At 54.2% G+C, this 12,968-nt stretch overlaps 1 protein-coding gene across 1 annotated transcript in view; it reads right to left on the minus strand.

The window, feature by feature from the left end:
* LOC100091485 (coronin-7-like) overlaps positions 1-12,968 on the minus strand; it is a 121,227-nt gene that overhangs the window by 46,205 nt on the left and 62,054 nt on the right. Inside the window, exons 8-9 of the mRNA XM_029054024.2 lie at positions 8,302-8,388; positions 6,451-6,533 (exon numbers count right to left, since the gene is read on the minus strand). Of these exons, the coding sequence (XP_028909857.1) occupies positions 6,451-6,533; positions 8,302-8,388 (170 nt within the window). The remainder of the gene's footprint in view (positions 1-6,450; positions 6,534-8,301; positions 8,389-12,968) is intronic.

Genomic DNA, 12,968 nt, shown 5'->3' on the forward strand with positions numbered 1-12,968 from the left:
GGGGTCCAGGCAGTTTTTTGGGAGGGAAGGAGGGAGAAGACCTATCTACCCTTCCCTGGGCAGCTTGAACACGGGAGCTCCCCACCCCGCAGCCCTGAGCCACCAGCACTGGACCTCAGTGATACAGATGGACAGTGATGGCTGGGGTCCAGGAGGTCAGAGATTCGGCACACGCCTCGTGGTGTGGGGGTGGGCCACACCCCCACAGAGCTCAGATTCCCAAAAGCCACCCCAGCTCATCGGCCCTTCTCCCCAGTGGACCCCAGGCCCTTATCGGGGAGGGTCCAGGTTGCCCCCACGCCCCCGGTAAGGGGACGAGGAGCTGGGAGATGGAGGACAAGGGCAGTCCGGCCTTGGGGGAGGGCCCCAGGCAGGCGAGCGGGCAGGCTCGGCAACACACAGGGCTGATGTCAGCGGCGAGCCCCACCGCCGGGGGCTCTGGATGCAATTAGCCGCTCCCGAGGTCTCTGGCACGAGAGGCAGATCATCCATCAGGGCTGGGTGCGGGGAGGCGGGGGAGGCGGAGGGGGAGGGCCCGGAGCGGCGGCTGCCTCCCCAGACCCTACCCAGGTGGACTTCCTGCAGGGCTGGATCCTATTAGAGGAGGGGGAAAGAAAATGCGCCCCTCTCGCTCTCCCCTAGCCCCGCTGCAGGCAGGAGCCAGGTTGGGCTGTCAAAGGGTCCATTGTCATCGTGCAGCCAGCTTTTTTAAATCACCGTCCCAGATTCCTCTGCAAATTGCTGCTGAGTAAATATTTTCACTGCGAGGCTGAGTCTATTCCAGGCCCCCAGTGGGAAGAGCTTCTGGCCCCGAAGCAGGCCACGGAGGGTGAGCCGGGGGCGCCAGGCAGTGGCCACCGTAAGGGGGCTGGGCTCTAGGCCGTCCGGGATGGGTCGGGCTCTCCGCGCATTGGCGGGGAAAAGAACAGCTTGCTCCCCGCTCACTCAATGCCGTGATTGCCCCTTTTGGGACCAGGCAGAGAACGGTCCTGCTAATGAATGATCCTGGCGGGGATCCAGAGGAGAGGTGGAGAGGCGGAGGCCTGGGGGTAACTAGACTACATCCAGAGACCCCGGGGCACAACCACTAAATCGCACGTGCACACAAACACACACACAACACGTATTCACGAGCACAGAGCTTTAGGGAGTGCACTATGGCAGCTCCACTGGGTAAAGGAAAGAGGCGCTTCCCAGAAGGCTTGCCCCCTCTGTCTCCGGCCCTCAGGTTTCTGGCTTGGGAGGGTCGTTCCCCGATCAGACCACAGGGCCATCTGGGAGGGGACCCTCTAGCCTCGGCTCAGAGAAGCCACAGTCGGCGAGGTGACGGCGAGGTCTCCGCTCACCGAGGTCCAAGCAAGGATTCCAGGGGCCGGCCTCCACCTCCCTCGGCTGGGCCTGGGGGCCGTGAAGGAGCAGTGTGGGAGGGCCCAAGGCAGCTGGGGGCAGCTGTGCTCCCCAGGCAAGGGGCCAAGGGAGGGATGACATGAAGGTGGGAGCATGGATGGGTGAGGGAGTGGGAAGAAAGGACTATCTCCTCTTCCCAAAGGGAGGAAGGGGGAGCGAGGGCCCCAGTGCCCAGCAGAGGCCTCAGCCCTTCCTAGCCACGCCCAGCGGCCCTCTCATCGGCACATGATGTTCTACACAAACAGAGCCGAAAAGGCTGCGGAACAAGGAAGGGAAGGAAACCGGAGAAAGGGAGGGAGGCGATCCAAACTGCCCAGCCCCGGTGCCCTCTGCCAGAGGTTCGCAAACCCTTCCATTACAGCCCAGAAATCCTGAAAGGGGGTGGCGGGGATGGGGAGCCAACGAGGCCCCAACTTTGGATGCCTCCAGGCTGAGTCAGTAGAGGCTGGGACAGAGGCCGGGGAAGGGCACGTGCCCGCTGAGGTGCCAACCCAGACCTCTCCTCGTTAGGGACTTCCAGAGAGCTGAAAGCCTTTGTCCAGTTAGCCTTGCTTGAGGGGGAGGGGAGTGGGGAAGGGAGGAGGGAGGAGGGGAAGGAAAGAAGATTGTCCCTGGCCGCCCATCTGGGAGTGATTTGAACAGATTCTAGGTTGGCTGCTGTTGCCCCCCTGGCCCCAGGTAGGAAGCCCACTGGGCTGTTCTTAAACCTAGCGATCACCAGGTCAGTGCCCTCCAGCAGCACAATGGGGCCCGGACCCATTTATCCTTTTTGGGTCTGGAGCAGTACCCGAAGGGGGTGGGGAGCTGACACACTCAGGGTGTATTCTGGGATTTGGGGGCTGTGATGGGTGAAAGACTCCCTCCCCTCCCTCTGCTACCAGCCCCTGCCCTTGGCCCCTCATGACTATGTTAATACTAATAATTGTGGTATTTGTTAAGTGCTTAGTATGTACCAAGCTCTGTAGTAAGCGCCAGGGTGTACACAAGGAAATGGGGTGGGACACAATCCCTGTCCCATGTGGAGTTCACAATCTCAATTCCCTTTCACAGATGAGGTAACTGAGGCACAGAGAAGTGAAGTGACTTGCCCAAGGTGACAAAGCAGATAAGTGGCAGAGCCAGGATTAGACTCCATGACCTTCTGACTCACAGCCCATGCTCTATCCACTACGCTATTCATTCATTCATTCATTCAATAGTATTTATTGAGCGCTTACTATGTGCACAGCACTGTACTAAGCGCTTGCAGATAGGGACAGTCCCTGTGCTGCTGCTGCTTCTCACCTCAGAATCTTGTGGTTCCCTTCCTCCACCTGAGCCTACAGCAAGGGTTGCTACAAACTCTACCGCCTAGTAGGACTCCCCCTTGCTCTCTCGCTATGGCCGGGGGGGTGAGGAGGTGGACGGGGCACTTCCAGAGCTTGGAGACCCACAGCGTCCCATGGACGAAAGCTCCCGGCCTTCCCGGGATCCCAGGGAATACTGGGTGGTGCCCTGCTCCATGGGGGCAGGAGCTGGGATTTCCCCAGGCCGTGGGGATCAGCTCCAATGCTAAGCCTCCCCACTTCCCCACCAACCTTAGCTCCAGAGGGACTGTGAGGCCGTTGTTGGGCAGAGATTGTCTCTGTTGCCGAATTGTCCATTCTAATTGCTTAGTACACTGCTCTGCACAGAGTAAGTGCTCAATAAATACAATTGAATGAATGAATGAATGAGAAGATGGGGCTGGGACTGCCTGGTGGATCCTCCCCGAAAACAGAGGGCTGGCTCCCACACGTGATTCCTCTCTGGACAGGACTGAGCTGTCTGGGCTTCGGGCTTCCAGCCGGTGGTTTGTTGTTAGAGAAGGGCAAGGAGGGAGGCTGAAATCCAGTCAGGATTCTGCCTTAGCTTTCCCGGAGCATCTCCTTGGGGCCTGGGCAGGTGTAAGAGGTGACTTAGTACAGTGTTTTGCACGGGGTAAATGTTCAATAAAGACCATTCACTGATTGATTGAGTGATTGGTGGACGAAGAAGCGGAGGCCAGAAGGGAGCAAACCGTGCCTTCGTGTTCAGGAAGATCAACATCCGGTCTTCGAGCGGAGAGCAGCGACTCCCATTGCTAGACTCCTTGCAAAATCTGGATGCCGGCTACCCCTGCCTCCAGCTAATCTCCGCCCCTGTGGCCAATATGGCAGGGAGTCACAACTGCAGGTCAGCCCGAGTGCCCTCTTAACAAATGGGACAAGGCAATGAGCCAGGAATCGGTCTGGTGTGTGACCTTGGGAAGCAACGTGGACTAGTGGAAAGAGCACTGGTCTGGGAGTCTGAGGACTGGATTTCTAATCCTGGCTCTGTCAACTGCTGACTGTGTGACCTGGGGCAAGTCACTTAATTTATCTGTGCCTCAGTTTCCTCAACTCTAAAATGGGGATTCAATACTTGTTCTCCCTTCCACTTAAGAATGCGAATCCCATGAGAGACAGGGACTGTGTCCAACCTGACTTGCACCTACCCCGGCACTTCAACAGTGCTTGACACATAGTAAGTGCTTAACAAGTACCATAAAACAAACAACCAAACAAGCCAACACTGGAGGTGGGAGCTCTGCCTCCTTGATCCCCAGGGACCTAGGTCCACAAAAGGCTTCTACACCACAGTCCCTTGCTCCCCCAGTATGCTGGGCAACTGATGGCCCCCAGACATTAGAGGAGGCCGTATCGGGATGAGGGGAGGAAAGGGGAGAGGAGGGGCAGGCGTGGTTCACAGGCACCAGTCTGGGGCTGGGTGCTGAGGGGAAATAGCCTAGACTTCTCAGTACCGCAAAGAGACTGCCAGCACATTCCTGCTGAGCTGTCATTCCTGGGCCGGGGGGAAGGGAACGGCGGAAAGGAACCAAATCTGGAGAGTGTGCAACTTCACAGCCTGAGCCCAGCACCTCTGAACCAAAGCTCTGTCTTCGGTGCCCCGGCGAGGCCACCTCGGCCCCTCGTCCTCGCCCCATAAAGCCTTTCATAAAGAAGTATTGCTTCTCTTGCTTTTCAGAATAAAGAACAGAAGAAAACTAACAAACTGCACTAACATAACAGTGGTCTGTACCGGAAAAATTTTAAACCAAGAGGTTTAGATCAAGAGGCACTGTATGGAAAATAAATTACCCTATGAATATAGACACCAGATAATTTGGAGAAAGAAGAGTGCTGCTTTCTGCACTTCCATTTTTATCACAGTCCCCCGCTCACCATCTGCTCTCATCCTCGATCGCTCTGCTAACACTGTGACCTTGTGGCGGCTGGGCCCCCATCCTCCCGTTCTTCCACCCCCGGAAGATAGGGTCCCTTGGGATCTGCCAGGCAGATTCCTGGAAAGGCAATGAACATGGCAGATCCACTATGACGGGGTGGGGGCATATGAGACACCCTGAACCCACCTCACTTGGGCTCTGGGTGTGAAAGTGTCTGTCTCTCTCCCCTTAGCGAAGCGGATGTGTTTCTCCACAATGATGTGTATGGGTGTGTACATGTGTATGTCTGTCTCTCTCCCCACTTTGAAGCGTGTGTTTCTCCACAGTGAGGTGTGAGAGTGTTTATATATGTGTGTCTGCCTCTTCCTCCCCACAGTGAAGTATGTGTTTCTCCACAGTGATGTGTAAAGGTGTGTATATATGTGGGTGTCTCTCTGTCTTTCTCCACATTATGATGTGTTTGTGTGTGGGGGGGTATATATATGCGTGTGTGTGTTTCTGCCCACAGTGAAGTGTGGGTGTGAGGGTGATTTTGTGTGTCTGTCTGTCTCCCGTAGCAGTGTGTAGTGCTGTCCCACTCTCACCACTCCACTGGTTCTCCAGACTCCCACATTCCAGATTCCCAGATTCCACAACCCCCATCTGAACCAGGACCACCCCCAGCTCCCCGCACCTTGTGCTACCTCACCTACTGAACCCTGAGCTAGACAGATGGAGCCAAGAGGAGATGGACACTTTTATTACACCAGCTCTGCAGTGGGGAGATGGGAGAAGGGGAGGTGGGGAGAAAGGGGAAGGGGAACAAGAAGAGAGAAAGGGGTCCAATTGGGCCCCAGATCTAAACACCAAACTGCGAGCCAGGGTTCCTGGGCCCTATCCCAATTCCACTACTGAACCCTCAAGGACAATTTCCTAGTTCTTGGGCAACCCACACGGGAAGGTCTGGAACCCTGCCTGGATTTGGGCTGGGGGGACCAGAACTGCTTCCCCTCACCTGCCACCTCTGGAGCCGCAGCTGCCTTCTTTGGGCCCAAACCTGACATTTCTCCAGCTGCCCCTGTCCAGCTAAGCTTCTCAGACTGGCTGCTAGCAGCAGCCCTGGGCCTGACAGATCAAGCCACTGCAGTCCCTGCTCTCCACCATGGCCCCTGCGCCAAAAAGGCCGGAGGGTCTGATGGAGTGGAAAGGCTGGAGGCTGAGCAGAGAATGATCAAGTACCCATTTCCTTCAGGGCTCAGAGTTGAGAGGACACACACAGGGAGAGCGCCCCAACCTACTCATTGTACCTCGATCTCATCTATCCGACCTCTGCCTCTGGCCCGGAACATCCTTCTCTTCATATCCGCCAGACAATTACTCTCCCCCACTTCAAAGCCCTAATGAAGGCACGTCTCCTCCAAGAGGGCTTCCCTAAGCCCTCTTCCACGCCTTTCTGTGTCACCCTGACTTGCCCTTTTTATTCAAACCCCCATCCCAGCCACACAGCACTTAAGTACATATCTGTAATTTATTTATTTATATTAATATCTGCCTCCTGCTCTAGACACATTGTGGGCAGGGAATGTGTCTGTTATATTGCACTCTCCCAAGCGCTTAGTACAGTGATCTGTACACAATAAGCACTCAAAAAATATGACTGATGGATTGACAACCCTTAGACGCAGTGCCACGGGCAACCTCTTTAGTCTCCCTCTCTTCCCCCAGCTTGTGGTGCTCTTCCTGACCACCCCACCCGTTGCCACCCCTTTAACCCAGTCTCCCCTGCCACAGAAGGAGGGAAAGCCCCATCCTGCCCTACTCCAAGGGCTCGCAAATCCTACCCTGGTGAAGTATCGAGGACGAAAGAGGCCAGAGAGTTGGAGAAGCGCCTTGTATCCCACAGTTTGACTTCATGCTCTCTCATCTGCAATAGGAGAGCAAGGAGGTCAGGGAGCATCAACCCCCAATCCACCACACCCCCTCCCAAACCCTGAGCCACTTCCCTTATGATCGAGCCCCAAGGCCACCTCCTTCCTTTCCATTGCCACCCTTCCCCCTCCTCCCCAGATCTGGAATCCACACATGTCAGTGGGAAAGACTGGGGGAGACTGGCCCTTCCTCCAGGAGCCCACAGTCAACCTTCCCACCAAAGGGACGCAACTCGGAGGTGAGGGGAGCTCTGGTCAGGAACTGGGCAATTTGTTGATTTCCCTGGGCCAGTGAACCCTTGGCAAGAGTGCTGGTACAAAGGAATTGGACGGTTTCATGATTGCTTGTGGGGAGGAGGCCCTGGTTATCCCGGAAATACAGGACTCCGGTAACTTCAAGGGATTCCCAGTCAGGGTGTTTCCAGGGTCCCTCTGCCATTCCAAGGGGCTTGGAGGCAGGGGGATGGAGAGGAAGGAGGAGAGATCCCAATCAGTTTACCCCCAACACGGCCCCCTCCCCTCAAGTTCATGGGAATCCCATATGAGCTCTGGAGCCAGTCAGTCCTTACTGGGGAAGGGGGAGATGCGGAGGGTCTCTCTCTCTCTCTCCCCCCCCTGCCCCTCCCCAAAGGAGGAATAAGGTCCAGTTTAGTCTAGATCCCCACAGGCCTCCTTGGGCCAAAGCAATCCTCCCCAGGACCCCAGAGCAGTTTTGGGGTATCCCCAAGCCACTAAGCAGACAGGTGAGGTTGCTTGACAGTCTGAGCCAATTTCCGAAGAGGAGGTTGACTAAATAATAATCACAGTATTTGTTAAGTGCTATGTGCTAAGCACTCTTCAAAGCACTGGGGTAGATATGAGGTAATCAGGTTGTCCCACATGGGGCTCACAATCTTAATCCCCATTTTACAGATGAGGTAACTGAGGCACAGAGAAGTTAAGTGGCTTGCCCAAGGTCACACAGTTGACAAGTGGTGGAGCTGGGATTAGAACCCACGTCCTCTGACTCCCAAGACTGTGCTCTTTCCACTAAACCGCACTGCTTCCCCGAATGCCAAGTTGACACTTCACCAGAATGACTGATTGAGGGAAGGGTGGATGGATAATCTGGACAGCGCCGCCTGTAAGGGAGTTGACCCTGAGGCAGTGAGCACTCCTCACCTACCCTGCTGCCCCGCCGGCCGCCATCCTCCCCTCGCCACCAACCCAGGCTCATCTCCGGCCGGGGCCGGCTGTACTTCTCGGGGTCGGGGTTAGCTATTCCAAATGGAATTTGTTGATTTCGGCAGCTCGGTCCCCTAGGACTGGGACCCAGCCGTCTAACTGCCATATATAGGCAAGACTGGGGCAAGCCGCACCCAGCCAAGCGTACGCCTGCTCTTTGGCCAGGCGGCACCCGGGGGAATCGGTGGGTAGGCAGTGTTCCGAACTCACACCAGTCCTGGCCACTTCCCATTCCTCCTCCGGGATCCCGGGGAAGGAATCCCGGCAGAGGACCGGCCCCTCCGCGCCTCCTCATCCCCAGACGCTGATGCTGCTGTAGCGGCAGAGGAGGCCAATAGTCATTGCCCAACGGGACTCCGACAGGGAGGCTGCCCGTCATCTCACCCGGGTCCCGAGCTAGACTGGGATACGATGTCAGCATGTACACACCCGGGCCTGGTCAGAGATTTCCCAGAGAGCTCCGCGTTCAACGACGGCAACCCCGAGAACTGTCCCCGCCAGAGTGGAGGGAGGAGAGGGGGCCTTTCGGAGCGCCCGTACCTGACTGAATCCAGTCGAGAGGACGTGCTCGTTGGAGTGAGTCCAGACTAGTCGGGAGTCCTTGTTGTTCAGGTGGCCTTCGGTGCTCTAAAAGAAATGGCAGAGAGGAGAGAGAATGAAAATCTTATAGGCCTGCCGGGAACAGCTCTAAAACAGGACTCAGGAGAAGTGGGGCATCCTGCCCCCACAGCTGGATTCAGATGGACATCAAGGTAATAATAATAATGATAGTATTTGTTACACGCATACTCTGTGTCAAGCACTGTTCTAAGTGCTGGGATAGATACAAGCGAATCAGGTTGGACAGTCTCTGTCCCACATGGGGCTCACAGTCATTCCTTCATTCATTCATTCATATTTACTGAGTGTTTACTGTGTGCAGAGCATTCTATTAAGCGCCCGGAAAGCGTGGCTCAGTGGAAAGAGCCTGGGCTTGGGAGTCAGAGGTCACGGGTTCGAATCCCAGCTCTGCTACTTGTCAGGTCTGTGACTGTGGGCAAGTCACTTCACTTCTCGGTGCCTCAGTTCCCTCATCTGTAAAATGGGGATTAACTGTGAGCCTCACGTGGGACAACCTGATTGCCCTGTATCTACCCCAGCACTCAGAACAGTGCTCTGCACATAGTAAGCGCTTAACAAATACCAAGATTATTAACAAATAGAGACAATCCCTGCCCAAAATGGGCTCACAGTCTAGAAGGGGGGGTCCTAATCCCTATTTTACAGATTTTACAGAGGGAGAGAGAAGTTAAGTGACTTGTCCAAGGCCAGATAGCAGACAATTGGTGGAGCTGGGATTAGAACCTACGTCCTCCTGATTCTCAGGCCCATGCTCTATCCCCTAGGCCACACTGCTTCTCAACTGCTCAGGCCAACGCATGGCAGGGGTGGTGGCTTGCCTTCTGACCCTCTCAAGATGACCACCACCTGGGCCATGCCAAGATGGAGCCAGTACCAGACCATCTCAAGATGGCTATCACGCATGTACACCATCAAAGCGGGGTTGGCACTGGAGCTGGCGGGCAGATCTGCCATTCCCTCCGAAACGGCACTGGAGTCACCTTCCATTTCTCTGCTCTTCCCTCCCTCCCCTAACATCTCCCTGAAGAAAAACATCTTTACAAAGTTTTATTGATTTATGTGCTGTGGGATCGATCACCCATCATCACCCCTTTAACCTTCCCTACCCACCATAATAATAATGTTGGTATTTGTTAAGCGCTTACTATGTGCAGAGCACTGTTCTAAGCGCTGGGGTAGACACAGGGGAATCAGGTTGTCCCACGTGGGGCTCACAGTCTTAATCCCCATTTTACAGATGAGGGAACTGAGGCACAGAGAAGTTAAGTGACTTGCCCACAGTCACACAGCTGACACCATAGACAGGGAGGGTAATGTCTCTAGTCTGGGATGTTATCGAGGCTGGGAGCCAGAGGGTGCTTGGGTCCCTGAGGTGTGGGTGAGAGGAAGAGAGGGAGACTGCAGCTGTTGCAAGGCAGCTGGATGCCGGGCTGAAATGGAGGAGGAGCGGGAAAAACCCAGGGGAGGTTTGGGCGTGGATGAATAGGGTTTTCCGGAGGATTGGAGCAGGACTCCAGGCCGAGGTGTGGACCCTGTCAGTTTTGAGGTTTGTTTTTTTCCAGCATGGCCTTGGGGATAGAGAATTGGCCTGGGAGTCAGAAGGACCTGGGTTCTCATACCAATTCCACCACTTGTCCGCTGTGTGAACTTGGGCAACTCACTTCACTTCTCTGGGCCTAGGTTACCTCTTCTGTAAAATGGGGATTAAAACTATGAGCCCCATGTAGGACTGGGACTGAGACCAACCTGATTAGCTTGTATCTGCCCCAGTACTGTGCTTGGCATATAGGAAGCACTTACCAAATACCACAGTTATTATTATTATTTTCTAACTGCCCCTCTTCCCTCCCCTGGCTAGTGTGGGAGAGAATGGACTCTGGACAGTGACCTTATCTAATTAAGTTGACCAGGTCTTTGTCAGAGCCCAATCCTGGTATGAGATTACACTGTGTACACATCTTTAAGTTACATATTACACGTTATTCATATCAATGTCTTTCTCCCCTGTGGACTGCAAACTCGTTACAGGCAAGGATCGTATCTGCTAATTCTGTTGTATTGTACTTTCCTAACTGCTTAGTACAGTGCTTGGCACACAGTAAGCACACAATAAATACCATTGATTGGTGACTCTGAACTGGTGTAGGGGTAGCCGTTTCTGGGCCTTGCAGCCGCCAGGGCAGCTCTGACTGACAACAGTCGGACCAAGACTGATGGATTCTGCTGCCTCTGGAGGGACGCGGCCTCTGACAGCTTTGAATCCGTGTAGGGGTTGCTCCTCTGCAAATCACGTGGAAGACAGCTTGTTGCCCTCTCTCATGGCATGATGTGATTACGTCGAAGGTCACGGTCGGGGAGGGGAAGGGAGGCAATCTGGGCTTTGGGCAGCCGAAACGCTGAAGTCGGCCCTGCCTCAACGGGCGAGAAGACCTCGCCAGCCGCATGGAGGCCGTGGGCAAAGACAGCTCTACAGTTAGGGGTGGGCTCAGTGTCCATGTAGAGGGACCCCACCCAGGGACCTTGCCCCCTCTTACCTCACCTCTTTACTCTCTTACTACAACCCAGCCTGCATACTTCGCTCCTCTAATGCCAACCTTCTCTTGCACTTCGATCTCATCTATCTCGCCACCGACCTCTAGTCCATGTCCTGCCTCTGGCCTGGAACGCCTTCCCTCTCGTATCTGACAGACAATTACTCTCCCCCCATTCAAAGCCTTACTGAAGGCACATCTCCAAGAGGCCTTCCCTGACTAAGCCCTCCTTTCCTCTTCTCCCACTCTCGTCTATGTTTCCTGACGTGCTCCCTTTATTCATTCAATAGTATTTATTGAGCACTATGTGCAGAGCACTGTACTAAGTGCTTGGAATGTACAATTCAGCAACAGATAGAGACAATCCCTGCCCAGTGACGGACTCACAGTCTAAACAGGGGAGACAGCAGAGCAAAACAGAACAAAACAAACAAAACAACATCATCAAGATAAATAGAATCAAGGAGATATACACCTCATTAACAAAATAAATAGGGTAATAATATATACAAATATGCATAGTGCTGAGGGGAAGGGGGAAGAGCAGAGGGTGGGAGGTGGGGGGGAGGGGAGCCGAGGAGGAGCAGAGGGAAAGGGGGGCTCAGTCTGGGAAGGCCTCCTGGAGGAGGTGAGCTCTCAATAGGGCTTTGAAGAGGGGAAGAGAGTTAGTTTGGCGGACATGAAGAGGGAGGGCATTCCAGCAGAGTAAGAGGACGTGGACCAGGAGTCGACGGCAGGACAGGGGACCGTGAGGAGGTGAGTGGCAGAGGAATGGAGTGTATGGGGTGGGCAGTAGAAAGAGAGAAGGGAGGTGAGGTAGGAGGGGGCAAGGCGATGGAGAGCTTTGAAGCCAGGAGTGAGGAGTTTTTGTTTCGTGCGAAGGTTGATAGGCAACCCCTGGAGATTTTTGAGGAGGCGAGTGACATGCCCAGAGCGTTTCTGTAGGAAGATGGTCCGGGCAGCGGAATGAAGAAAAGACTGGAGTGGGGAAAGACAGGAGGAAGGGAGATCAGAGAGGAGGATGACACAATAATCCAATCGGGATATTATGAGAGCTTGTACCAGCACGGTAGCAGTTTGGGTGGAGGAAAGGGCGGATCTTGGCGATACTGTGAAGGTGAGACCGGCAGGCGTTGGTGACAGATTGGATGTGTGGTGTGAATGAGAGCAGAGTCAAGGATGACACCAAGGTTGCGGCCCCGTGAGATGGGAAGGATGGTCATGCCATCCACAGTGACAGGGAAGTCAGGGAGAGGACAGGGTTTGGGAGGGAAGATAAGGAATTAATTCTCCATCCCAGCCCCACAGCCCTTATGTACAAATCTATAATTTATTTATATTAATGTCTCCCCCTCTAGACTGTAAGTTCATTATGAGCAGAGAATGTTCTGTTTATTGTTATATTGTACTCTCCCAAGTGTTCAGTACAGTGCACTGCACAGAGTACATGCTCAGTAAATACAATTGACTGACTGACAACCCAAGACCAGGTGGCCGAATTCTTGGGGCTCCAGACTCTCAGTTGTCAGCAGCAGCACCAACTCAGAGCCTTCCTCCCCTTTGACATCCGATTGCCTTCTGCTCCCACACCTATCAATCGCATCCTGCCTCAACTACTGCATCGGCCTCCTCCCCAGCTTCCCTGCCTCCAGCCTGACTCCCCCTGCCCAACCTCCAGTCCATACTTCACTCTGCTGCCCGAATCATATTTAAAAAAAAAACAAACCAAAAAAAGTTTGAGGCACGTCTCTCGCCATTCCTTAAGTACCTCCGATGGATGTCCATCCACCTCCACATCCAACGGAAATTCCTCAATGGAGTCAAGGCAATCAGTTCTCTCCATTTTACTTATTCTCGCTCCTCCCTGCTACCACCCAGCTCACCACACACAATTCATCCCTCCAGACTGTAAGCTCGTTATGGGCAGGGAATGTGTAAGTTTATGATTATATTGCACTCTCCCAAGTGCTTAGTATAGTGCTTTGCACACAGTAAGTGCTCAATAAATACCATTGAAGGAATGAATTCCTCCAATATCAACCTATTCGCTCTCGA

Source organism: Ornithorhynchus anatinus, chromosome 2, assembly GCF_004115215.2.
Source record: "Ornithorhynchus anatinus isolate Pmale09 chromosome 2, mOrnAna1.pri.v4, whole genome shotgun sequence".
NCBI classification, from domain to species: domain Eukaryota; kingdom Metazoa; phylum Chordata; class Mammalia; order Monotremata; family Ornithorhynchidae; genus Ornithorhynchus; species Ornithorhynchus anatinus.